The sequence below is a fragment of the Molossus molossus genome, unplaced genomic scaffold (assembly GCF_014108415.1).
Source record: "Molossus molossus isolate mMolMol1 unplaced genomic scaffold, mMolMol1.p scaffold_m16_p_3, whole genome shotgun sequence".
Taxonomy (NCBI): domain Eukaryota; kingdom Metazoa; phylum Chordata; class Mammalia; order Chiroptera; family Molossidae; genus Molossus; species Molossus molossus.
The window spans coordinates 113645532-113671876 of record NW_023425366.1 but is presented as its reverse complement, the minus strand read 5'-3'; the positions used below and the strand labels follow the sequence as shown (position 1 = coordinate 113671876).

At 48.6% G+C, this 26345-nt stretch overlaps 1 protein-coding gene across 6 annotated transcripts; it reads left to right on the top strand.

The window, feature by feature from the left end:
- The first annotated feature begins 99 nt into the window (after positions 1-99).
- On the top strand, positions 100-24588 carry PMM2 (phosphomannomutase 2). 6 transcript variants are annotated; one of them, XR_004961742.1, is made up of 9 exons: positions 100-217; positions 5935-6046; positions 9400-9476; positions 11362-11453; positions 13531-13630; positions 13738-13813; positions 15013-15128; positions 17283-17448; positions 18810-18955. XR_004961742.1 is itself a non-coding variant. In XM_036280448.1 (8 exons), exons 1-8 carry the CDS (start codon positions 137-139, stop codon positions 23405-23407), a joined length of 756 nt encoding a protein of 251 aa, XP_036136341.1. In that variant the 5' UTR covers positions 100-136; the 3' UTR covers positions 23408-24585. The 6 variants fall into 6 exon arrangements, 5 of the variants coding, with proteins under 5 accessions (XP_036136341.1, XP_036136342.1, XP_036136344.1 ...); XM_036280448.1 differs by lacking the exons at positions 17283-17448; positions 18810-18955 and adding an exon at positions 23306-24585; XM_036280449.1 differs by lacking the exon at positions 18810-18955 and having other exon boundaries at positions 17283-18245.
- The last annotated feature ends 1757 nt before the right edge of the window (positions 24589-26345 follow it).

Here is a 26345-nt window from a genome sequence, read left to right as displayed (position 1 = left end):
CGCGAGAACAGCTGACGCCCGCCCCAGGCGTTGTGGAAGTGGAATCTCCTCCTCCCGGCGTGCCCTGCAGCACGGGGGCTGAACCCGGAAGTTCCGGGCCGAGGTCCAGGTGCCAACGGGTCACGTCAGGTGCGACATGGGCTCTGGAGACATGGCTGCGCCCGGCCCAGCGCTCTGCCTCTTCGACGTGGACGGGACTCTGACGGCCCCGCGGCAGGTAGGCGGCGCCCTGCGGGCTGGAGGCAGCAGGTGTAGAGTCTCCTGCTGCTCCCCGACGGGGCTAACGACCCTCCCGGGTGGGCACCGAGGGGCGGCTGCGGATCGCCTACCTCCTCTGGCAGGGCTGAACGCTTTTCTGGGTGCCCTGGAGGGACGAGAGGGGAGACCTCAGGGTGCTTGGAGATGGGATGGGCCGAAAAACTCTTGCGAATAAGAAACTTGTATTGGGTTGGGAAATGCAGCCCTGGACGCCCACCGTAAGCCCTAGGTTTGAGCCATTGCTCAGCCCCCGTACCAGCTATGTGCCGTCCTCAGTTTTGTCACCTATGGGATGTGCCTTGTATCCTGATATGAAAAACATGAGTTTCCAGGTCGAACAGACCTAGAGAAGTCAGCTTTTCCTCATAACAGCTGTGTGACTTTGATCAAGTCACTTAACCTCTGAACCTCAGCATCTATGTTTTCAAATGGGGACCTTACCTGTTCCATATGGTGTTTGTGAGGGTCGAATGAAATCAAACAAGTTCATGAAGGTATCTGGGCTTACAGTAGGCTCTGTTCAATAATATTCAATAAATATTAGCCCCCACCATCACCCCCTTCTCCAGCCCCTGCAGTGGGTCCAGGCTGCCTGTTGAGAGCCTCCTTGGACTCCTGGAAACTTGCCTCACACTTCTGGATTTTGCTGCTATAGGGCACAGATAGGTTTCAGTTAAGATCAACATTTGTGATGAAGTTCACTCTGACCTCCTCCTTGTACAAACTGATCACCGACCACCAGCCCACCGAACTTGAGGCCCAAATGGCCTCTGTATCCTCAAGTTCTGCCTCTACCCACCTTACTTTTGGCCAGTTGAAAGCAGTGGTATGCTTCAGAGTTCCACGTCAAATGTATATGATCTTAGACGTGCCCTTGTACCTTTCTGAGCCGCATGTCCGATGTTATCTAGTGAAGCTACTCAACTGCAGTTTCTCCGAAGGCCCTTTTTGACTCTGAGATCAGTGATCGACACACACTTGTGGGTTGTTAAAAGCCCATAGTGGTCTAAAGCCAAAGTCAGCGGTTCGTTGTTTGTCAAGAGTCAGAGAGCAAATACTCTTGTCTTTGCCGACCATATGGTTTGTAGTAACTACTCAACTTTAATGCAAAAGCAGCCATAGACCATATGTAGACACAGCATGGCTATATTCCAGTAAAACTCTATTACAAAAACACACAGCTGCTCAACTGGGCCCATTGGCCATGATGGTCTAGGGTTTACATTCCAAGCCTTTTTACACACTATGATTGGAGCCTCTCAACCTTTCTCCTTTCATCCTAAGTAGGATAGTTGTTACTATCCTTTTTTAAAAAAAAAAATGTTTTTATTGTTTTGTGGTTTTTTTTGAAAGAAACATCTATCGGCTGCCTCCCAAATGTACCCCTACTGGTGATCGAGTGCACGGTACGACGCTCAACCAACTGAGCCACACTGGCCAGGGCTACTGCCCTTTTAAATATAAGGAAACTGACCAGCCAGTGTGGCTTAGTTGATTGAGCATCGTCCCATGCACCAAGAGGTCACCCATTCAATTCCCTGTCAGGGCACATGCCCAGGTTGTGGGCTCCATCCCCTGGGGGGGGGAGGGGTGTGCAGGAGGCAGCTGATCAATGTTCCTCTTTAATCAATGTTTCTCTTGCCCTCTCCCTTTCCCTCTCTCTAAAATCAATTTTTAAAAAACATTAAATATAAGGAAACTGAGACTCAAGATCGTCTTGATTTCACACAGCAGATCTGATACCCATCTCTGGGCTTCAGAGCATTGTATTTGCTAAATTTACCATTTTCTGCCATTGTTCTAAGGTGGAAGAAGTATGCCATTTAGGAAAGTGCTTCTGATTCCTAGAAGAAATCACATGATATAAGCATAAAGTATATGTGCTGGGTGCCCTAGGTAAAAATATTTTAGCAACAGATGCATGCATTATCCAGCCTTTCCCTTTCTCAGTATGTGCATTCTCAAACATTGATAAGCACAATACAATACGGAAGTAGAAGAATGGATTATCTGTTCTTGAAGCTGCTGAAACAGGATATGACCTAAACAGGTAGATTCTAGTTAGAATGGAGTCCAGAGCTTTGCACATGTCACTGTTTTAGTAGAATTTCATTGTACTGAGTAATTTCCTAAGAAATGTCACTTCGTCTAAAAACAGTTGAGACGCCCTGGCCAGTTTTTCTCAGTGGTTAGAGCGTCAGCCTGCAGTCCAGAGAGACCCAGGTTCGGTTCCCACTGAGGGCACGTACCTCAGTTGCAGTTTGTCCCCTGGCCCTGGTTGGGTTGTATGGGTGGCAACCACTCGATGTGTCTTTCTCACGTTGATGTTTTCCTCTCTCTCTCTCTCTCTTTCCCCCTCCCACTCTACCTGAACAAAAAATGGAAAAATGTTCTTGGGTGAGGATAAAATAAATAAATAAAAATAAAAACAGTTGAGACGTGGAACAAAAGCCTGCAAAGAGAACAGGGGCTTAAACCTGGGTTAATTGTTTTCCATCTTTCTATTGTGAGAAATTTAGAACATACTGAACCACTGAAAAAGTAGTGCACAGAACAGCCATATCCCTACCACTTAAATTCAACAATGGTTTACATGAACTTTATCTTCTTTTTTTTTTTTTTTTTTAATATGTTTTATTGATTTTTTTAGGGGTGGAGGGAGAGAGAGAGATAGAAACATCAATTAGAGAGAAACATCCATTGGCTGCCTCCTGCACGCCCCCTTTCTGGGGATTGAGCCGGAAACTGGGGCATGTGCCATGAACGGGAATCGAACCCGCAGCCTCTTGGTCCATGGGTTGACGTTCAGCCATTGAGCCACACAGGCTGGGCCTTTTTTTAAACTCTTGGCTATACCATTTCCTAAACTGCAGTCATCACAGTATTCCACCCCTAAAATTTGAGCCTGCCTCTCTAGAGGGCATCTACTGTAACCACAGTATCATCATCAAACCTAAGAAGATGCACTAATTCTAGCCCACAGCTTCTATTTTGTTGATGCTTCCTCTGTTTCCTTCAGTTTATCTTAATTGTCCCAAGAGAGTCTTTTATAATTGTTTTATTTCCAGAAAGTGAGTTTTTAACATTTATCCCCCTTCATTTCAACCTTTGGTATCATGCTCTGTGTTTTGTTTTGTCTAGGATGATTGTTAAAGAGTTCCTTGTAATTATCAAGTTATTGTAATCAACAAGAGTTATTTGGGAACATCGCAACAATTTTGCTCAAAAGATCTGTCTTGCAGTGGGATGTAGTTTAGACAGTGTTGTGGTCACAAGCAGCTGGATTATTTTTCCTGTTAAAAAATATTGGCTGCCACATGGAAGTGAAAAGGCACCTTGTACAACCTGTTCACATTGCAGAACAGGTCTGACGGTTGTACAAACCATTTAGCTCATCAATATGCACACAGGTAAGATACAGTTTCCTCTAGGCTTCTGTTTGAAGATGGAAGTATTGGTTCTGCTATTCTTGTTAGTATTGCATTTTTTTAAAATTGTTTTTCTTTATTGATTTTAGAGAGGGGGGGAGGAGAGGTAGAAACATCAATGAGAGAGAACATCAATTGGCTGCCTCCTGCATGCCCCCTACTGAGAACCTGGCCCACAACTTGAGCATGTGCCCTGACCGGGAATCGAACCTGCAACCTCTTGGTGAATGGGTCAACGCTCAACCACTGAGCCACACCGGCTGGTCTAGTATTGCATTTTTAATATTTTGCAATCAAAGGAGTCTTCCCCACTTCCTCCCATTCTGATGTCAAGACTGAGTAAACCACTTGGGGGCCTCAGGGACTCCTTTTCATGGTCATTGACTCATCAAGACTGCTAATACAGTTCTAGATTTTGTTTACTAGATTGAGATTCCACTGGAGGATGGAAAAAAGATTGCACTCTATTTAAGCCCTCTGTACAATTTTATTTGATTAATCATATGTATGTACTAGTCTAAAAATTTGTTTTAAGAAAAAGAGGACTGAACTCCAGATGTTTATATACTGAAGTTGACTTAAGTGGTTTGTTTTGCTTTTGTTTTTAATTCCTGGTAACTTTATTTGTAAAAATATATTCCATATGAGTGTTACCACCGGACAAGGACTAGGCCCCAAGCGGATCTGCCTTGGCCCAGCCAGTAGTGTGTGGGTCTTTGACTTTGTGCAGGAAAGATTTCACAAAACTAGTCCAAGTGATTTTGAGAGTATGTTTATTAAAGCTGGGGACAGTGAAACAAGGAAGGGCTTAGGACAGAAGAAGCAACAGGAGAGAGCCTAGGCGGGGCTGCTTTGGCTTTTAGAAACTTTATAGGAAAGGATTGGGCCACGCTGGGCTGCATGGACTCACTAAGAAGTAAAAGTCACAGAGACAGAAGTGAGCCAAGGCAGGGCTGCTGTTAGCTCACTGGAAAGTCAGAGAAAAAAGGGCCTTGGAGACAGGTTCAGAGAACAAACCCATGATGAGCTGCCGCGGCCCAGTGCTCCCCTGGTTGCAAGTCTTGTGGGGACCCTTAGGTTTTATGAGAAAGCTGAGATACATGGCTAAGGGAGAAAGGCATGGGAGTGCTCTAGAGAGAGCACACTGTGGGTTCCTTGTTTTAAGGCTTTGCCTTCCTTTAGGCAGCAGGAATCCTAAGGCAGGTCTGGGGTGGGGGGGATCTTAACAGGATTTTCCAGGTTTGTCCTTCAGTATGTTGATCCATCAAAATGTGGCTATTGAGGGGTCAGGGGTATTTCCTGGTTAGTTTCATTTCTAAAAAACATCATCAAAGAAGAACCAGGACCGAGGCTCACTCTGTCCCAGGACAGTCTGGCATTTGTTCCTACGTGTCCTTAGTTAGGGCAGATAAAGCCTTGTGATTCATTAGCTGACTATAACTTGCTCAAATTGTTTGGCCATGTTTAATTATTTTGTCTCCGTTTTCCTTATTCCACTAGTCAAGAAATTTCCCTAGCTTCTTACTGTCCTGCCTCATAAGTATATGATGAAGATTGCTAAAAGTAATGAAATAAGACTTAAAAATGCATGCAATTTGTGTTAATACAGGGATATCTTTTCATCTTAGTTTATAATTTCTTTTGAATTAGCGCACAGTTTGGAATTTAGCGAGCATAAAATTATACCATTGAAACCATTGTTTATAGATAGGAACTTTTTTTTTAGGAGAGACTAAAAAAATGTAAATTATAATAAACCAAGTCTGAACTTTCTTTTAAATCTGATTGTTATTTTGTTTTAAAGTCAACAACTTAAATCCATAAATGGAGAACAGTGTAGCGTTTGGAAGGAAGTACTGGATCTGTGTGGATGTGGCATGAAAAAGCAAGTCACTGCACAAGACATGGATTGAGTCCCCCTTTGTTTCAAAAACTGAGGCCTGTTTATATATGTATGTGCATATAGCCAAGTATATGTATATGAATGCATAGAAAAATAGCTCGAACAGTACACAACAGCTATTCCTATATCATGTGTTTTAAATGAGGTAAAAATAAGTAAATTTAACATGTATTTGTCTGGTAAAAAGTTGATGTCCCAAAAGTATAGCTAAAATATTTGGACTTATCTACGGACCTAGAAACAGAATTGGCATGTATAAAAGTAAGGATTCTATTATTCTTGTGAGTTTAGTCTCCTGATTATTTTATGGCTCATAACTATTGTGTTTTCCTTTTTGAAATGTAGAAAATTACCGAAGAAATGGATGACTTTCTACAAAAATTGAGGCAGAAGGTCAAAATCGGAGTAGTAGGTGGCTCGGACTTTGAGAAAGTGCAGGAGCAACTGGGAAATGATGGTAAATTATATGTTATTAATTACATTTTGGTAAAAGATTAACTTCTCACGAGGACACTAAGACCTGTAGCCAGGAAGTGTCCTAAGCAGCCCTGAACCTCTTCCCTGCTTCCTTGTTGGGGAAACATGTTCTCTGTGTTTATTTTCCTTTGTTCATTCCTGTAAATAAGTTTCTGGAGTCACTAATGGAGCGCTTGGTACTCAGATACATGATAGATTCACTCGGAAGGGTGAGTGTCTTAGTCTTTGCCTGTCGTACTGCTTGTCTCCATCCACTGCCCTGGTAGCCTCAGCTCAGGCCCTGTCTCCTGACTGTCTTCACCCAGGTGTGGAGGGGCCCTTTGGGTCTAAGGGCTTCCTCCCTCTTGCCCTAACACCGTGTTTCCCAGAGTTCCCTTAGTCATGAGTCATCCAGGCTCCTCCCCCACCTACGGAACTGTAATCCCCAGTGCAGGACCCCAGGAAGCTGGAGATTCTTAGGGACCTTTCACTGGAGATTCTCACTCAATAGGTCCACAGGGCCGGGGAAATGTATTTTAGCAACTACCCCCAAGAGATTCTAATGTACAGCCCTGCCAGTGTAGCACCGATTATGGGAAACTGCCTGGTTATAAGTTTGTCTTGAAGACTAGGACTGTGGTATTTCATCTCGTAGCCCCAGGGCCTCCAGGGTGCCTGACCTGTAAGAAAGGATGGATGGAAAGGTAAATGAACTGATCATTCTTTTCGGCACTGTTAACATCGTTGTACCCAAGCAAAGAGTTCCATCCGCCCAGTGCTGCAGATAGGCAATGCTCTGACGGGCGCAGTGAAAGAAATCGACGTGTATTGTTCAGCACTGCACAGTGGGGCCAGCCATCTTGTGCTGGGAAATCCTGACTCCTCGATGGTCTACAGACAAGAGGTTTCATTTATTTTTTAATTGATATTTTTTCATTAATTTTTAGACAGAGCAAGAGGGAGGGAAGGAGAGAGGGAGAAAGAGAGAGAGAAACATCCATGTGAGAGAAACACATCGATTGGTTACCTCCTGCACGATACCAACCAGGGCTGGGAATCAAACTGCAACCTACATACATGCCCTTGACTGGAATCGAACCCGAGACTCTTTGGCTTATGGGCCGACGCTCTAACCACTGAGCCAAACTGGCCAGGGCACAAACCAGAGTTTTTTAGAGCAAAAATCATGAGGAATTTTGAGTAAAGAGTCCAGGGTCGTGGGCTGTGTTGATGGTCAGTTCTTATGCAAGCTTCAGCAATCTGATTTATTAAGCTCCTGGTGACGTCCTGTCCAGATCTATGTGACTATGGCCAGGTGGTCTTGAACAGAAGGAGAGGTCTGTAAGACATCTTGGGGTTGTGAGTCAGTGACATTATCTTAAGAGCAGAAAGAAAATAACAGAGCTGTACATTTCATGCTTAACAGATTATATTCTTCTGTAATCTTTTATTTTATTGATTTTAGAAAGCGAGAAAAAAGGAGGGAGAGAGAGAGAGAGAAACATCAGTGTGAAAGAGAAACACCAATCACTGCCTCCCATACATATGCCCAAACTGGGGTTCAACCCATTACCTAGGCATGTGCCCTGATCAGGAATCAAACCCACAACCTTTTGGGTACAGTATGACGCTTCAACCAGCTGAGCCACCCAGCCAGGGTTCTTCTGTTGCCTTAAGCATACTTCTTAAGAAGGGCTAATTTAATAACTTTAAAAGCTAAATTCTATATCTAGTCTGTTATGATTTGGGCCAGATGACTCTGTGCTGTGCTGTCCTGTGCACTACAGATGTTGAGCAGCATTCCTAGCCTCCACCCACTTGACGCCAGTAGTGCACTCAACCCCAGTGTAACAGTCAAAAATGTCTCCAGACATTCCCGACTGTCCTCTAGAGGCAAAATCACCCCCGGTTGAGAACCACTGTTTTGGATGTAATAGCTTACAGTCCAAATCTCTGTGGGCTATTTATTGGACCAGTAAAGAGTAGTCTCTGTGTTCCTTTTAAAACTCTCTGTTCTGCCCGGCCAGTGTGGCTCAGTGGTTGAGTGCTGACCCATGCACCAAGAGGTCACCAGTTCAATTCCCGGTCGCAGCACATGCCCAGGTTGTGGGCCAGATCCCCAGTGGGGGGCATGCAGGAGGCAGCCAATCTATGTTCTTGCTCATCGATGTTTCCATCTCTCTTTCCCTCTCCCTTCCTCTCTCTAAAATCAATAAAGAAAAAAAAATTAAAACTCTCTGTTCCCCTTATACTTAATGTTCCTTCTAGGTACTCTGCTTAGAAATACTAAACAACATAATGAGTTGCATTAAGCCCAGGAAATCATGTTACCTGGTCCTGACTGCTTTTCCTGCCTCTGGTCATATAATTCCCCAAGGGCTCAGAGAGGTTTTATCAGGTTAGGACAGTGGTCATGCTTTTCAAAGTGAGTCAAAACAAGGGAATCAAAACATTCACAAGCCAAAAAAAAGTTGAAGACCCACCTGTATTGGAATCACCTGGGGAGCTCATGAAAATACAGAGGTGGGGACCCTACCCAACGCAGAGCCTGGGGATCTGCATTTTTACAGCACCTATAGTTTGCGAATTCATTTAGATATGTGTGGGCAGGGTCTGCATATCTGACTGCATATTAGGATCACAGAAAGAGCTTTTTTTTAAAAAATCTGATTTTTAGCCTAGCCCCTACAGAGTCTCATTCAGGGAACAGAGCCTGGAAATCTGCAGTTTCATGGTGTTGGTGATGCCAGTTCACAGGAGGTTTGGGAGCCATCATTGGCTCCTCTCTTCCCTTACAAACAGGCAGGTTGAAGGCAGAGACATGAAATGGCCCATCACCAAGTCTGTGATCTCTAGCCTAGTCATCATCTTTAAAATATGTAATGAAGAGCCTTTATTTTTTTAAAAATATTTTTTCTTTATTGATTTTAGAGAGGAAGGGAGAGGGAGAGAGATAGAAATATTGATGAGAGAAAACATCAATTGGCTACCTCCTGCATGCCCCCGACTGGGGATTGGGCCCACAACCTGGGCATGTGCCCTGACCAGGAATCGAACCAGCGACTTCTTGGTGCATGGGTCAACCAGTGAGCCATACCAGCGGAGTATAATTTTTTTAAAAAATTAAGGAACTTTTTCTCGCTCTCCCAGTTGTGAAGATGAGGTATTCCCTTACAAACAGGCAGGTGAAGGCAGAGACATGAAATGGCCCATCACCAAGTCTCTTATCTCTAGCCTAGTCATCAGAGTTCTTACTGGAGTTTAGCAGTTTTATTGGTGATAAGTGTTAATCAAGAAATAAAAACATAAGTTCCAATTCATTGCATTCTGACTTTTCTTTCGTTTTGGTTGCAGTGGTTGAAAAATATGATTATGTGTTTCCAGAAAATGGCTTGGTAGCATACAAAGATGGGAAACTCTTGTGTAAACAGGTAGGTTCTTGAATATCCAAGCTGCTGTCTACTACTAGTGAAATGTTTTCTAAAAAGATATTTGATGTGACCACCTCTGGGGAAGTAGATTTGGGAGCTGAGGAACAGGGTGGCAATGAACCATCACCCTGTATTTTTTACATTGTGAATATTGAACCATAGGACTATTACATATTCCAAATTGTTGACTATATTCTCATAATTATTTTTTAAGGCTATTCAATCTAATATCTGTATTATGAAAGCAGAGACTAGGGCAAGCTGAATCCCTACAAGCATATTAAAACAACTGTGAAGTATCACCTCACATCTGTCAGAATGGCTGCCATCAACAGATCATCAAACAAGTGCTGGCGAGTGTGTGGAGAAAAGGGGACTCTAGTATACTGCTGGTGGGAATGCAGACTGGTGCAGCCACTATACACAACAATATGGTGTTTCCTCAAAAAATTAAAAATGGAACTGCCATTTGACCCAGTGATCCCACTTCTAGGAATATACCCTAAGAATCCTGAAACACCAATCAGAAAGAATATATGTACCCCTGTGTTCATAGCAGCACTATTTACAATCGCTAAGATCTGGAAACAGCCCAAGTGTCCATCAGTAGATGAGTGGATAAAAAAGCTGTGGTACATGTACACAATGGAGTACTACGCAGCTGTAAGAAAGAAACATCTCTTATCCTTTGAGATGACATGGAGGGACCTGGAGAATATTATGCTCAGCAAAACAAGCCAGTCAGAGACAAGACAAATATCACATGATCTCACTTATTTGTGGAATATAATGAACAAAAAGAGACATAGAAAGGAGTACGGATCAGACTGACAAACCTCAGAGGACGGGGTTGGGGGAGAGGAAAGAGATAACCAAGGAACTTGCCCCGCTGGTGTTGCTGAGTGGTTGAGCGTCGACCCATGCACCAAGAGGTCACCAGTTTGATTCCCAGTCTGGGCACTTGCCCACGTTGTGGGCCAAATCCCTAGTCAGGGGGCATGTAGGAGGTGACCATTTGATGTTCTCTCTCATTGATGTTTCTATCTCTTTCTCCCTCTCTGTTCCTCTCTCTCTAAAAATCAATAAAGGAAAAAAAAAATTATATGCACGCATGCATAACCAATGGACATAGACAGTAATGCTGGGGGGTGAGCAGGATCAGGAGGAGGGTGTCTGGGGAGGGGGGAGAAACATCTGGAACAAAAATTAATAACATTTAATAAAAAGAAGTGGTGTGTGCCCCTTATGGCATTAAGGCCGTTCTGATCAGACAGGGTGTGTGAAAAAGGCAGAGCGGAGCACACATGGTTTCTCTGTGTTTTGCTTGAGTAAAAAGCAGCACCAATGAGCTCTTTGGGCCTTCCATTAAGCATCTGAAAGATAATGCATACAAGAATCTCGACTAATGAAACAGAAAATGCTTTTGACTCAACCCTTTCCGGTTCACCTAATGTTCTCAACCAGGGAACAAAGAGAAAGAAGGAGAGGGGCGGAAGGGTGTGTCACCCTCTCTGCTGCCTCAGCCTGGGGACCCTCGGCTGATCGTGGCTGAACACCATTTAAAACTGCCTCCCACTGCCCTGGCCAGTTTGGCTCAGGGGTTAGTGTCGGCCCACAGACCAAATAGTCTCAGGTTCAATTCTGGTCAGGGGCACGTAGCTTGGTTGCAGTTTACCCTCGGCCCTAGTCGGGGTTGTGCGGGAGGCAGCCAGTCGATGTGTCCCTCTCATGTCGATGTTTTTCTCTCCCTCCCTCTCTCTCCCCCCTCCCTCCCACTCTGAAAGTAAATAGAAAAATATCCTTAGGTGAGGATTAAAAAATAAAAATTTAAAAAAAAAAATGCCTTCCACTGAATCAAGTAATTCCAGTGTTTTCTTTATCCTAGAATATTCAGGGTCACTTGGGTGAGGCCCTGATCCAAGACTTAATCAACTACTGTCTGAGCTACATTGCGAAAATTAAACTCCCGAAGAAGAGGTGAGTTTGCTTTCAGCAGAGGCCCCAGTGGAGTATGGAGTGATGTCATTTGGTGGGTTGGTGCTCTTTTAAGTCCAGAGCCTAGTGCTCCATAAAGAATCCCTGGAAGCCTTCTGGTATCACCGGTGGTGGAACAATGACTCTGTAAACAACGGCATGTCCACTGGATGGCAACTGCAAACAGTCTGCTTTCAGAGGCTGCGGTGAGGCAAGGCCTTGCGTCAGCACTGAACAAAGCGACCCGTGGGGCTGTTACCCTGCTCTGTCTGCTTTTGAACATGTTAGACATTCCCCGTAGTACCGAGTGAAACGATGTCTTATATCCCAGGTCAGCTTAGTCTCTACTTGAGACTAAGCATTAAGGAAGGATAAAAAAAAAAAAGATAAGGCAGGATGCAGTCCTCAGACAGGTGTCACCTAATGAGGGGGGGCATGTGCAGAGCTGTGATTCCCAATGAGCATGGCCTGCCTGCTGGATTCAGGAGGCAGAACCGAGACCCGCCTGGGTCAGCATTTGCCTACATTGCTCAGTGTTATAGCTATGTGCCCCACGTGGGTCAGGCAGGTGCAGGAAGACTCAGGGAGGAGCTGAATCCTTGCAAACGGCCTTCATCCTGATTTTCAGGACAGGAGGCTTTCTAAGATGCATCGGCCTCCCTCCATGCTGTGGGGATGAGAGTCATACTGTGTCCCTAAGTTGGAGAAAAAGAACTGAGCTCTTTTTCTGACAGTTTAGGGTCACCCTGGGAATGATCCCCCAGCATACATGTAGAAGGTGGAAGGGACAGGGCTGGTCTGTCCGACGCCAGGACCGCCCACACAGGGCATTTGAGACAGTGTCCTAGGCACTCGTGTTCTGTCCCTTCCTTCTCTGCAGGTGAGCACAGCAGGGAGATGTCGTATATCCCAGGTCAGCCTAGCTTTACTGTTTCCGCTCTCCTTAACGAGTAGTCACTGCTTCCCAGTGCCGATTACTTTTACCTACACTGGTGCATTTGATTTTCACAGGACCCTGCAGAGGTAGCCAGAGCGAGTGCCCATAGCCCCTTTCTGAGGCTCAGGGAGGGCCCAGAGTCACAGCCTGGTGGGAGGTGGCCTTGGCCTTGAGTAGGGTCCTGGGCTCCGCCCTCACCCTGTGCTCTCTCAGCATTTACAGGTGGCTGGTAGCTGGACATCAGGGCTGTGGGACTGAAATAGCAGAAAGGGTCCAGGGAAGATGTGTCAGCCTCACAGGGTCACAGCTCTGACCGGAAGATACGTCAGGGCGTATAACCTGTCACAAAACACTTCCATTGCATGTGTCAGAGTAAATAGCCTACAAGTATTTAAGTATCTAAGAAACTCTTTTAGGAACTCAAACTGGAAACATGGTGGGGAAAGGTGTTTAAAAAACGTCTTCATTTGAGGTAACTAAAAAAATGTTAGGCTGTTCTCTTTTTCTGTGGTTGAATCAACCCTTTAGGAACAGTCTGCCAGTGGCCAGCTTGCATTTCCTCAATTACAGAGCCTTTTCCTGTGCCACGTTGCCTGGTAAAATCAGTGTCCTCAGGAGGTCCCTAGCAAAGTGGTCTGGGACATACGTTTTCAAACTCCTCAGAGAACTTGGAGAACAGGTCATCATTTTCATAGCTTTGTATTAACTATGAGATTCTCCACCCAACGCCACACTGACCAACAGAAATACAAGGAGTCACATGCGCAGTTTCTAAGTTTTCTGTAGCCACGTTAAAAAAGAAAGAACAGGAACAGTGAAATAAATTTTAATGTTTCATGTAACCCTGCATTCAAAATGTAATTTTTTTAACATAGTCAACATAAAATATTATTAGTGATGATTACATTCCTTTTTCCTACTAAGTCTTTGAAATCTAATCTCAATTCAGATTAGCCACGTTTCAGGGCTTGGCAGCCACACGTGGCTCATGGAGGCCACGAGGCCCAGCACAGCTCTAAAATGTGGGTTACACCAGCCTCTGCCTTTTGGAATCGCCCAGCGTTTTTAGTCTGTCTGTCTATTTATAATGTTGCCCAGATAGATAACGTTTCTCTGGAACCTGTGTCCCCTTTTCCTCTCCAGGGGTACTTTCATTGAATTCCGAAACGGGATGTTAAATGTGTCCCCTATCGGAAGAAGCTGCAGTCAAGAAGAACGCATTGAGTTCTACGAACTCGACAAAGTGAGTTTCTGAAATAGCCTGGGTTTGTAAAGATAAGAGGTGCCACTTTGGGTTATAGTCAAAGTGTGCAACGCAGTAGACAATCGGTATCTTTTTGCTTTTCTCAGAAAGAAAATATAAGACAAAACTTTGTAGCAGATCTGCGGAGAGAGTTTGCGGGGAAAGGCCTCACGTTTTCCATAGGTACTGTATGTTCGGATGGGCTTTGAGCGTTGCCAGGAATTTGTGGTGGGCTGGTGCATGCTTGGAATTGGACTGTGCCCAGTTTGAAGGTGGGCAAGAGGATTTAGGGAGAAGTCTGTCTGTAGGGGAAAACTACTCTCCTGTGTAATGGGCCCTGGCAGACTTGCCCAGGTAGGAAATGACTTCCAGGCTACTGGGCTTGGTCCTGAATTCTTACCCAGCAGGAGCCTTCCTCCCTATATTTCTCCTCCTGGTCAAAAATAAGAGCATCTTGCTTAATGAAGAGTAAGCACTTACCCTTACACCTTTGGGCAGAAAACAGGCACAACAGTAAGCTCCACAGCAGAAAGATGGGATGGGAGCCTCTTAGATAAATCAGACTGAGTTAGAAGTTAGCTCGGTTGGTTCTGCAAAGGAAAAGGGACTTGCGTAGGCTCCCCAGACTTATTCACTGTGATGGGCCAGCACACAATGTTTCTGGTGGCTGCAGCAGGCTCCTTCCCACACCGATGTCTCAGATTTGTGTTTTGGTAGCACTTGCCTGTCAGATGCTTCAAGCGAGCTGATTTCCCCTGTCAGTGCTGATGAGTCATTACTGAAAGCCCTCTGGTGTTACTAGCGCTAATAAATGTGCGGGCTGTGGGGAGACTGGGATTGCAGAGGGGTGATGTATAATAGATGACTGGGTGGGTTGTGAAGTGTCGTGAACTGTGAGGTGAACATCTTTCTGACAAAGCCTTGAAAGGGCTTTTGTTGCCAGTGAAAGCTGCCTGTAAATCACCTCCCGTGTGGTTTCCATTTTCCTGCAAGATGAGCTGGATGCAGCCCGCTTCCAGGCATTCTCCACAGAGAGCGTGCAGGCTGGAGACGAGCACAATGGAGTGCGGCCGTCCCCAGCCCCGCCCCCCCTGCTTCATGTGAACCCCTGCTCCAGGGGGCACTTAATGCAAATGCAGTCTGCATTCCCAGCTGGTCCTCTAGATCACACTTTTGGACTTAGGTGAAATAATGTTGGAAAAACACATAGAATGGAATGAACTTCTAGAACCCATCCCCAAAGTAGGGTAAGTAGCAAACTAGAGCATTAAACACCAGCCGTGGCGATTCAGCCGCTGACGAGCGACCTGCACCTTCTTCCCAGTGATGGGTCATCAACCCCCGGTTCACCTTCAGCTTTTGTTTCCCTCCCCATTTGGTAGGAGGCCAGATCAGCTTTGATGTCTTTCCTGATGGATGGGACAAGAGGTTTTGCCTGGGACATGTGGAAAATGACGGCTTCAAGACCATTTACTTCTTTGGAGACAAAACTATGCCAGTGAGTATGGGAGTGTTTTTGCGGTTTCATTGTTCAGTTTGGGCTTGAAGGGAGGAAGTGGACAAATGGGCTGTTTTCCCTTCTCCCACACTTGACCCACTGGCCCAGCTCAAACTGAGCATGTTCCAGTCCTCTGAGAAGGTATTTGATGAAGGCCCCTCCCCTCCGAGCTCAGACACCAGACACCTCAGTGAAGGCAGGTGAGCCTCTCTGTTTGGCTTTTGAATTAAATATTGCCCTCCTGAGCGCTTTCCAGAACACCTGACCCGGCTGTTGTCAAACCCTCTGCATTTCAGAGCCCTTGCCATTACTTTGTTTTCTGCAGCATTTTGTTTCCCAGAGGCATTCATTTACTTTGGGCAATAGGAGTCCTGAATGGTAGGAGGACAAGGAGTCCCCCAAGTCTGGGAGTGGGGAGCGGGCACTGGGGACACCTGGGAGGGGTCAGTCTGGGCCTCACACGCAGGTACAGGAGCTGTCCCGGAGGGTGTTGGAAATCCCTAGTTCAGGACTCAGTCTAACCACAGAGAGCAGAGCCCGGTGTGGCAGCCAAGGAACCCCTGGGAGGAATTTCCCCAGGGCCATCATGACAGCAGAGCGAGGCTCTCCTTACTACAGGTGGGTCCCCAAGGACCGTGAGCCTGAGAGGAGGCTCAGTGCACGTATTCACTGCCCAGTCTGGGCTCTGCCCTTCGGTGGTTACCTTGCCACCAGGCGTCCCGAGCCACACTGCACTCAGCAGGCACGTTGTCAGGGCTGCAGAGAGTGTCTTATCCCTTCCCTCTCCTCCAGTCCAGAATACTTGCTTTTTTCCACTAAGATCTATCCCACATGCCTCTGCCTTTTAGCATGAATAGGGCTTCAGGATACAAAATCACGTGTCTTCCTTTCAAAATTATAAAATGGGGGTTCAGAAAGGGTAAGTAACTTACCCAAGGTCACACCACTTATGAATGAGCTGGTGGCACCAGAACAAACTACCTGCTCTTTAAATGCACACACTCTCCAGTCAGCAAACCTTCTCTCCAGCACGTGGGAAAGGTTCTAATTCCCAAAGGAACAGGGCGCTTCTCAGGAGGTGTGTCAGTCAGCCTTTCTGTAATGGCAGAGAGCTGGTTTATAGCCACACCCGTCACTGCAGTGCTTTGAGTGCAGGCTCCGAAGAGACTGAGCTCATGAAATTATACCCAAGACCTAAGGAATGGCCGGAAGCTTCCCCAGGCCTTCCCAACTGGAGCCGTTTCATGAAGGCCGAGGGGAGAGCTCTCAGGCAGGCGGAAGCCCTTCTGTAAGGACGGCGCTCTTGCTGGGTGTAAACAGCCGTCTGAAGCCGCAGGTGGGACTTTGCACAGTGGAACGTCGTTCTTGAGTGAGTCAGGAAAGCGCTTCTTTGGGGAATTCTGCATTTAGGAATTCGCTTTCTGTTCTGTTTAACCACTGCATAACCAATCAAAAATTCTGTTTTTCTACGTCGTACTGCTTTTAAACACGATACTGTTCAGCAGGGATTCCCCTCACCCCCATTCTTAGGTACTGTGCGTTCACCATGGAAAATCAGACAAAGCACGGAGAGGAAGCATAGGTCACGTAGTCTCGCTGCTGTGCCACCCAGGCCTCTCTCTGCACGGATAGGACCCCAGACGGGGCCCTGCACGTTCCTTGTTTTATTTTATGCTCTTGTTCTCTTACCATATTTTATTTCCCCATGTTAGTGAGTCTTTTTTGCAAACAAGGTTTTAACGGCCATGTAACGATCCGTCATTTGGGCCTAGTCCCTTCGCCTGTTCCTCGGTGGAGGTGCTGGTGAATCACGGCTTCTTGTGCTGTGACTAACACTGGTCAGCGTTCTCGGTCGTGCTCTGCCCTCCCCTCTGACCCCTCTTGTCAGTGGTTTCCTGGAAATGGGAGTGAACAGTCCAGCCATTTAAACATTTAAAGAATCGTAACATGTCGATTCTTGAAACTTGAGGCGCAGAGATGAAATGTTTCTTCACGTGTGGGGGTAGACATTTTGGAAGCTGTTTTCTCTCTGTCCAGGCAAATGCTGTTGCTGGCTTCCAGGGAAATGGCACCTGAGCTAAGAGCTGTTGGTCAGAAGCCGTATCCCTGCCAAGCACTCCAGGCTCAGAGCCTGCTAACCCTCCTGTCTCCCAGACACACAGCCTCCTCTGATGGGATCTGATGTCACACAGGGGTGCCGCCTGCTGTGAGCGCCTCCAGAGAGCAGAGCAAAGCAGCAGCAACACCTTGGCCCTCACTTTTCTAAGTACTTGTCAGCCCTGGAAACCCCCTCATCCTTCCAGTCAGCCACAGGAGCCAGGTCTGTTCAAACCCAGCTCTGAATTGAGCTTCGTGGTGGGGGGACTTGGTTTGCTGTGGGGAAGGAGATGGCCAGGGCATGGAAAGACGCCCCAGACTGCGCTGCGTGGCTTTCCAGGGGCCGTACCAGCCACATCACCCCTAGCCTTTCTGAATACTCAGGCAGGACAAGTTCTGCTTGTCCAGTGCATGTAAAAAACATCTTGGCCTTAAAGTAGTTGCAGCATGAAAACATTCTAACAGTTTGTGAACCGCTGATTGACTCTGACTCAGCATTTCCACCCTGGGTTGGACCAGATCAGAGGTTCTCAGCCCAGCTGAGGAGACCCCGCTGGCTCCCTGTGGGAGGATGGGAAGCTGGATGCTGTACAAGAGACCACAGGCTGCTGGTGTTCGCTGGGGTCCCTGCTGGCCTGCCTCCTCCTAGACACCACAATCCATGGCCTCATTGGTCCTAAGAACAGGACTGTGGCTGAGTGGGCAAGCCCTGTGAAGGGAGCATCCTCAGGCTGGCTTCCAGAGTCCCCTGGTACAACTACTTCTCTCCTGGAGAATCAGTGTCTCCTGGGTGCCCTCCCATGCCAAGCCCCGCACACAGCTCGAAGCCCCATTGTGCATGAGAGGATGGTGCTAGAGCCATCAGCAGGTGCCGAGGGCCACCCAGGGACATTCGCCTGACGGCCAGCCCACTTGTTCCCACACCTCAGGCATGTTCACCACTGGCTTCTACGCTGCGGGTGCTCAGCCCTGAAGTGCGTTAGAATCACCTGACCGTTTTCAAAGCATTGTGACTTGGGCCAGGCTTTTTTTTTCTTTAAAGCATAAATGTTTACTACTTTATTTTTTAATATGTTTTTATTGATACTTTTAGAGAGAAAGGAAGGGAGAGAGAGAGAAACATCAATGTGAAAGAGGTATATCAATCTGCTGCCTTCTGCACAACCCCCACTGGGGATCAAGCCCATAACCCGGGACCTCTCAGTCCGTGGGGTGATACTCAATCCACCGAGCCACACCGGCCAGGCTGTTTACCACTTTTTTAAAGAAAAATTTAGTCCAGCTGGTGTGGCTCAGTGGTTGAGCATCAACCCATGCGTCAAGAGGTCACTGGTTCAATTCCTGGTCAGGACACATGCCCAGGTTATGGGCCCGATCCCCAGTGCGGGCATGCAGGAGGCGGCCAGTCGATGTTCTCTCTCTTCCACATTTCTGTCTCTCTCCCTCTCCTTTCCTCTCTCTCTAGAATCACTAAAAGAAATATTTTTTTTTAAAAAAGGAAAATTTAGTAGAGTTATCTAGGGGCATTTATTTATTTTTAATATTCTAGAAGTATTTATTTTACTGCTGACCACTTGCTTACAGTGTGAGCTGCCACTCTCCGCGCCCACAGACACGCGCCGTGGCACCGCCACTTGGCCTTCCAGAGGCTTGCAGTACCAGCCCCCTTACCTAGGGACGCACCTTCTAGGCACTGAAAAGCACTGTTCTCTATCAAAAGTAACTGCATCTTTCACGTACAAAACACGTTGGCAGGTTTATGTCCAAAATGGAGAGAAAAATGTTATTCTTGTTCTATAAGTTATCAGGAGTAAAATAAACTTTTCTTGCCTTGTTATAAGGAAACGATTATTTTTTTCTCTCTCAGGAATCAGAACAGTGGCATTGATGACCCCATAGAGTTACAGAGTTGCTCATCGGTGAAAGTTCTTTCCAAAGATGTTAGGAAGTAAGAAATTGGCTCATTTTCCTGTACAACTTAAGGAAGTATTCGCAGCATATGTAAGAGTTAGTTATATTGCAGACCCTCGTGACAGTATTTAAAAGGACTACTCTCCCGCTTAAAGAACTCCATCTCAGAAGGTACAGGAAATCCCCATGTCCCTGAGCACAAAAGGGAAGACCAGTCTAACGCGATCACTCTGAAGCGGTGCAAACTGCACAGGTGCGGGGTGCTCTCAGCCTTTCTCAGATAAATGTATCTAGTAGTTTGGGCAGTCTCTCTGCAGGGACTTCACTTTAATTAATTAGCTAACAGTCTCCACTTTGAAATCTGAGACTGTCCTGGGAGGATGCTGTGGGACACAAAGTGACTGGGCACAGAGTTCTAACTGGCTGCTGACCATGGATGGCAGGGGAGAGGAGAGAGGGGAGGGCGGCAGGAGTGAGAAGGGCAGAGCCGTACTGAGGGGCGGGCCTTTCTTGTCGTTAAGCTGGGGGCCTCTGGGTACTTGCATGCTGGCTCCCCTCATGCTTGTTAATGTCATTCAGAGGCCTGAAAAGTAACGTTAAGAACTCTCAAACTGCCCTGGCCAGTTTGGCTCAGCGGTTGGAGCGTCGGCCTGCGGACCAGAGAGTCCTGGGTTCGTACTCAAAAAAAAGAACCCCCAAACTAATTTAAGTCTCTTAAAGAATAAGTGACAGAAAACATTTCAGCTTCCTCATCAAGGAGTGGTATGATAGAAGTTCAAGGCGTCTTACATAATCCATTTAATCATGAAGCAATTGTGCAATAAGCAAAATAGGAAACAACAAGGGTTAACTTCCTGCAGGGCCAATACACAAGATCTTTGCAGCAGCAGCCTTCACGTACAGGAGGCTCATTTAAAAGGCCACCAAAAACTCAGATCACGGAAAATCACAAATGTCACCAACAAAAGGAATGTTGAATAGGTAGAGTGAACCCTTCCCAAAGGGCTGCCTTCTCTGAAGGATGGCAGACTTGCTAGCATAGGTCGGCCGAGTCAGATCTCACTGATGGCTCCCTTGGAGAATGAGAACAGAGGGCATGCATTTTTAAATGGACATTAAAGTTGTCTGTGCCGAATGTCTCTGCAGCCGATTGTCACATACCGACAAAGCAGCCACATGTTGCCGTCAAGCGGCATGCCCTCGAATTCCCCATGTCCTGCAGGTGCCCCAGTGAACACCCTGCAGTGGCCTGGGGACACCAGGCACTTTGCAGCACTTGCTGTCATCTCCCAGGAGCTCTTAGGACATCCTGGACCTCTGGACCCAGTGTCTTTTATTCTTTCCCCAACTTCATGGAGGTACTTGTACAGCTCCCACAGACTGTCACCTGCAGCGAGGGAGAACCCCTGCTCCTCGCTCTCTCAGAGTGGAACCCTCATCTGTGTACCCATCAAACCCACACATTTGATAAATGTTGGGTAAACTGACCTGAGGTCAGCGTCCATGGGCGGCACAAGTCTGAACTCCAAGCGACAGGGAGGCTGTCTGTGCGGCAGGCAGGTCGGCAGCTCGGTCCTGCTTCCTCAGCATGGTCTGTCTCCAAGGTTAGGATCGTCGGGGTTCACTTCTGCTACAGTGTGTGCAGGGGTGGAGTGGGGACTGGACACCCTTTAGCCCCCTCCCCTGGTGTCTGAACGCTGCAGACACTGCCTTCTGTGTGTCCCCAGGCCTTGGCCTGGTGGGGATTTCGGCCTTCATGGGCAGTTTGCACTGAGCTGCAGCCTCTGGTCCCGATACACTCTAATGAGAACATGATCTCGGTTACTCAGCCCTTGCCCCGTCCTCCCTTTGTCTCCTCTCAGGAACCAGGTTTTGTTTTGGCTCCTGGAAGCTGAGCTTCCCCAGCCAGTTAGGTGGCCTTCGGTGCACATGCAGATCCAGTGTTTGACACTGGTTGTCTGAGGCCTCGGGTTCAGAGGGCGACACTCTCAGCGGTTTTGGCTCTGCTGCTCCTGCCCCTCCCTCTGACTCTGGTGTGCAAGCTCTGTGTGGCCACCCACGTAGAGGAGGCCGGGTCCCCTGGCAGGAGGGACAGAGGGTAGAGGTTGCCGGGGTTTGTGGTGCAGAGCTGTAAGGGGACCTGGCAGCCCAGCCCAGATTCTCTGGGCCTGTCTTCCTTTAACGTGGGTGAGTTACCCAGTAGCTCCCAGCCCCACCCCAACAGGACCATGGGAGACTCATGCCAAATGAGGCATCTGTCAGGTACACACCTGTCCCCAACTGTGACATCCTCTCAGGGAGGGGCAGGCGCAGCAGCTGCAAACTCCCCATGCTTCAGAGATGACTCTCCCCAGCTAGTGGCTTCTGTCCTCACAGTGCACCCTGGCTGGCTGCAGGAGCCTCTTCATTCCACTCTGCTTCTGCCTGTCCTCATCCCCCACCCATTCTCCAGAAGGATCCTGCTGTAGGTGAATCTCAGGGTGTCCTGGCTGCAGCTTTCTGGTGGCTTCACAGAAAGCCCAGGGTCCTTACCATGATCTCCCAGACCCTCTGGACCCTTCGAGGTGCACCCAGCAGGTTCTGAGAGCTGAGCTGCCTTGCCCAGGACAGCCAGGCATGCAGCTTGTCCCTCACTTCCTTCAGGTCTCTGCGCCAGGGGCCCTGTCACTCCCGGTTCCCTTCCCCTTTATTCTCTGCAGCTCTTGCCCATGGCTGAGCAAGCTGGGAGGCATTTTTGTCATTTTGTGGGTTTGTCTGCCGCCACTGTGGCTGAAACCAGGCCAGGCAGGGAGCAGTTGCCCCACCAGGTGTGCTGGGTTGATAGGTGACTCTAACTCCTCCCTCCTGAGGCTGTGGGTGATCGGCAGTGAACAGTCCCAGACAGATGTGTGCTCTTTCTGGACGGTGCAGGAGTTTGTTTTTCCTTTGAACATACCCTGGGTGGTGTTTACCTACCATGCCATTTATTTCTACGAGAAATCGGGCTCGTTTTTTATCAGGAATTACTAGAAGTGGTTCCACATGTACTTGCTCAGGTAGCAGATGCTGGGCATGAAAGTCGGGGCCTCTGAATGACCAGAGGACAGCAGACTCCCGAGCAGCACTGAGAAGGGCATTCACAGCTCCAGGGTCATGGCCTCTAACATCACTCCCCACCCAGCACGCCGTGGGCCCCGGCGACAGTCCCCCCGGAAACCTTGCACTCCGCTTCCTCCGGGACAGCATCTGCTCGGGATGGCTTATTCTTAAAGGATGAGAGCAGTAGTCATTTCAGGTGTCAGTCAAGCCTTTAAAAGGATGTCAGGTTTTTCTACGGACTCTTTATGAGAAAAACCCCTTTTTCTTGGTGATTATTTTCATTATATGATCAAATAATTGTGAGTGGTTTTTTTTTTTCCAAGATTTTGAGTTAGAGTGTTTATCCAGTTTTATGAGAAAAATACAGGAAATTCCATGAGCAGAAAAGCAGGAGCTTTTCCCCCAGAGCTTTCTTTGCAGGAAGCCTGCTGATTCACCGGAGACCCGTAGCACTGCGAACCCAGTCACGGCACCCCCAGTGCCCAGGTCCTCCCGCTTCCACCACCCTCCATTCTGCAGGTGGGGGTTGCCCAAAGAACCCCCTAGTCGGTGGTAGAACCAGGATCCACACCCAGGCCACCTGGCTCAGACCAGCCACACGGGACTGTTTCCATGTAAATGAATCCAAGTCAAATTAGTTGCTCTGTCCACTAGCCACACGGCAGGTGCTCCAGAGTCACACGTGGCGAGTGGCCTGTCAGCTCAGACGTGGACGTGTCCGTCATCAGAGCTGCTCTGACTGGCTGGCCTGCCACACTCCCTGTGGCCCGTTAGAAAAGTCTGGGCACAGTGGAAACAAACCGACGGCCCTGGGAGTTCCGTCACCTGCCCTGCTGCTTTCTCTCTAGAAAAATAAGCCTTAGATCGTCACAAGAACACAATGAGTTCTTCCATTGGCATAATTACATGTTCCCAGCTGCATCGCAGTTCAGGGGAAGGTGATGAGCCCTTTCTCAGTGATGCCTGGCTCAGTTCCAGAGGAACGAGGACACAGTTTCTCCCGCCCGTAAAATGGCAGGTTCCTCATTCCTCTGACAGCCCGGCTCCAGGGCTGCCCCAGCAACGGCTGCGTCTGCTTCGTGTCTCCGCAGGGTGGAAATGACCACGAGATCTTCACGGACCCGAGGACCAGGGGCTACACTGTGAAGGCCCCCGAGGACACACGCAGGATCTGTGACGAGCTCTTCTCCTAATGCCCTCCCGTGGGGGGGGGGCCCGCTGACAAGCCGGAAGGGCTCGTTCGGTGCCAACCACAGGTCCCTCCTTCCCATGCCAACAGGTCATTACAACCATCCAGGCCAGGACAGAAATGTAAAAACACTTCCTGAAATGAAGCCCCTGCAGTGGCAGCTTTGGGACCAAGGGCACTGTGGTCGGCAGGCAGTATTAAGCTAAGTGACCGCATGAACTCTGTTCCCACTACACTTCCAGTTTGAGAGCCACAGACCTCAGTGTGGCCTGTGGATGGCTGGCTGGCCAGGTGACAACTGACCCGAAGGATCTGCACCTCTGCTGGCTAGTACGCAGGTTAGCTCAGTACTGACTACACAGTGAGGAGCTGGTTCTCCAACCATTGAGAAGGGAGGAAGCAGGTCCCACAGGCCCCATGGAGAATCAGCACACAGCCCTTGCCCAGGTGCTCACTCCAAGCCCAGGTCAGAGAGACAGCCTGGGTGTCACACCTCACCAGAGAGCCTCCTGGTGCACCTGGCTGGGCTTCCCAGGGGCCTGCTTTGCCTCGAGTTTCTCAGGGATCGGAAAAGCCACGATGATGAGCAGACTGAAGCTGCCCTGTTCTCTGCGGGTCTTTTCATAAGTAAGCCCGTGGACCCCGGCCCTCACCCGGACTCTGACCCAGGGCTGGGAGCAGCCATGGTTGGGCCGAGGGCCCTCACTCCTCCCGTCCAGGTTCTGCAAGTTCCTCACGAAACTGGAAGGCATCCCTAGGCCCTGGTCCAGAACAGGGCGGAGACAGCTTTCCAAGGCAACGGTTCACACGACACTTGTTAGCATCTGGAAACGTTGAGACCCGCAAGCCCTCCGCAGCTTGGTGCAGGGGCCCGGACCGGCCTCAGTCCACAGCATGGCCCCTGCCGAAGGCCCCGCTGACCTGAGTCCGTGTGCATTACCCCACCCCCACCAGCTGCTTTCCTCCCAGAGGAACCTGGGTTCCCCCCAAACCTGCCCCGGGCTTGTCTCAGCTCTAAATCAGCCAGCCCACCCCCTGGACCCCACGGTTGACGTATCTTAGCGGTTCTCAGGATGTGTCATTGGGAGTATCTTCCCTTGTTGAAGTCTTTTGCAAATGATAATGTAATGACCTTTCAAAACGAAAAGTAGCAAATTAATTGTTTCCTGTTTCTCATTCTGATTACTTTTCACGTCAACCTGTTTGCTCTTCCGCTGAATGGGGTACAGTCCCTACCACATAGTTGATTTCGTTTCAGTAAAGCCCTTTGAGAGGGGTGTGTGAACTATCACGAGCTCTGGTAACCGCCCCGGAGCCCAACGAGCAGGACTCTTAGCCCCACCTGAAGTAACCTTAAGCTGAGTCTGCCTCTCAGCCTAGCAGTTCGCAGAGTCAAGACGCCGGCACCAGAATGGTACACGTGGTGGCTAAGTTGAGCAGGGGAAGCATAGAGGTCGCAGCCTGGGGCTGGTGGGAAAGTGAGTCCCATCCCAGCACTACAGAAGCTGATGGGGACTTGGGTCCTTCAGGCTGAAGCCTCGGGAAAGGCCTGTGCGGGGCTTGTGGGGGGGGGGGGGCACAGCAGGTGGCCCCTGGAGTGAGAGGCCACTGGGAAGGCCCTCCTGAACCTCCCGAGGAGCCGGAGCCCAAACTGGATCCTGAGGGAGGAACCGGAGGAGGCTCGAGATCTGAGTGACAGCTGAGATGTGGAGATGTGGATTCCGGAAGGGCGGGGCCCAGGTGGCTTTGAATCACTTCCTTTCCAAGAACTGCTTCCTCTTCCTCTTCCTCTTCCCCCAATTGCTCCTTGATCTGGGCCCTGGCAGGCACCTGGGCCAGGCAGCCAGGCCTCCAGCCGCCTTCACCTCCCTGCCCCCCACTCCCGTTCTGGAGCTCACTCCCCCCCTCACCTGTGGCTGCTCCCAGCATCGCCTGGTTTTCTGCCTCGGCCTCCCTCATTCCACCTGCGGACGGTCACTTCTCAGAACAGTCCAGTCTCATGGTTTTGAGCTAGATGCTTACGTTGGCCTCTCCCTAAACTGATTCAATGGGCTGGTTTCTAACTTTTCCTAATGCACTTTGTTTATTGGGGTGTTTTTTTTTTATTGATTTTAGAGAGAGGAAGGAATAGAGAAATATGGATTTGTTGTTCCACATTATACATTCACCGGTTGCTTCTTATATGTGCCTTGACTGGGGATCAAACCTATAGCCTTGATGTGTCAGCTGAGCTACTGGCCAGAGCCTTTCCTAATACTCTTTTTGAAAATCAAAGTATTCTTAAATAAAAATGTTTGCCTCTGCACCACCAAAGGTGGTTATCGACCTCCGCAGGGAAACACTGGCCCCGGAAGACCTTTCCCCCTGACACACACCCTCCCAGAGCAGCCCACCTCCCCCCAGCCCAGCCCCTCACCTCCCCACCTCCCGGAAACCAGGAACTGCCTTCCACACTCCCACGGCTGAGCTTCCGCGCAACGTAGAAATGCCTCAAAGTAGACCTGCCCACAAGTGACCGACTCGGTGACATTTCCTGTGGTCACAAAGCCACATTCTACCTCCAAGCTCCCCCCCCCCCCCCCCCCCCCGACACACACACACACACACTGAGGATGGTAATTACGGGAAAGGGGGCGGTGCCACATTCTTTCTCAAACAAGCAGGCTAGGAGGTACAGTGCCAGTCCCCGAGGTTTGGGGAGCCGCCCCTACTCGCAGGCTAAGGAACAACTTCCTCCCAGCCAGCCTCCCCGTTAACAAACTACACCGCCTTGCACAAACAAACTTTATTGAGAGGAAGGTGACCGACCGGTGGGAGAAAAGGTTTGGATTCAGGAACCCTGGATGCTACTCCCCACTCGGTCACCACCACCAAAGTCTTCCCAGAGCCTCAAGGAGTTTGTGTATATTGAGGCTGGGGGGGCGGGGGGCTTCCGGCTCTAG

Coding starts and splice junctions, on each gene's coding strand:
- PMM2 (XM_036280448.1), top strand. CDS start 137: ATGGGCTCTGGAGACATGGCTGCGCCCGGCCCAGCGCTCTGCCTCTTC. Junction 11,454..13,530: donor ATTAAACTCCCGAAGAAGAG/GTGAGTTTGCTT, acceptor TTTCCTCTCCAG/GGGTACTTTCATTGAATTCC. Junction 15,129..23,305: donor TTGGAGACAAAACTATGCCA/GTGAGTATGGGA, acceptor GTGTCTCCGCAG/GGTGGAAATGACCACGAGAT.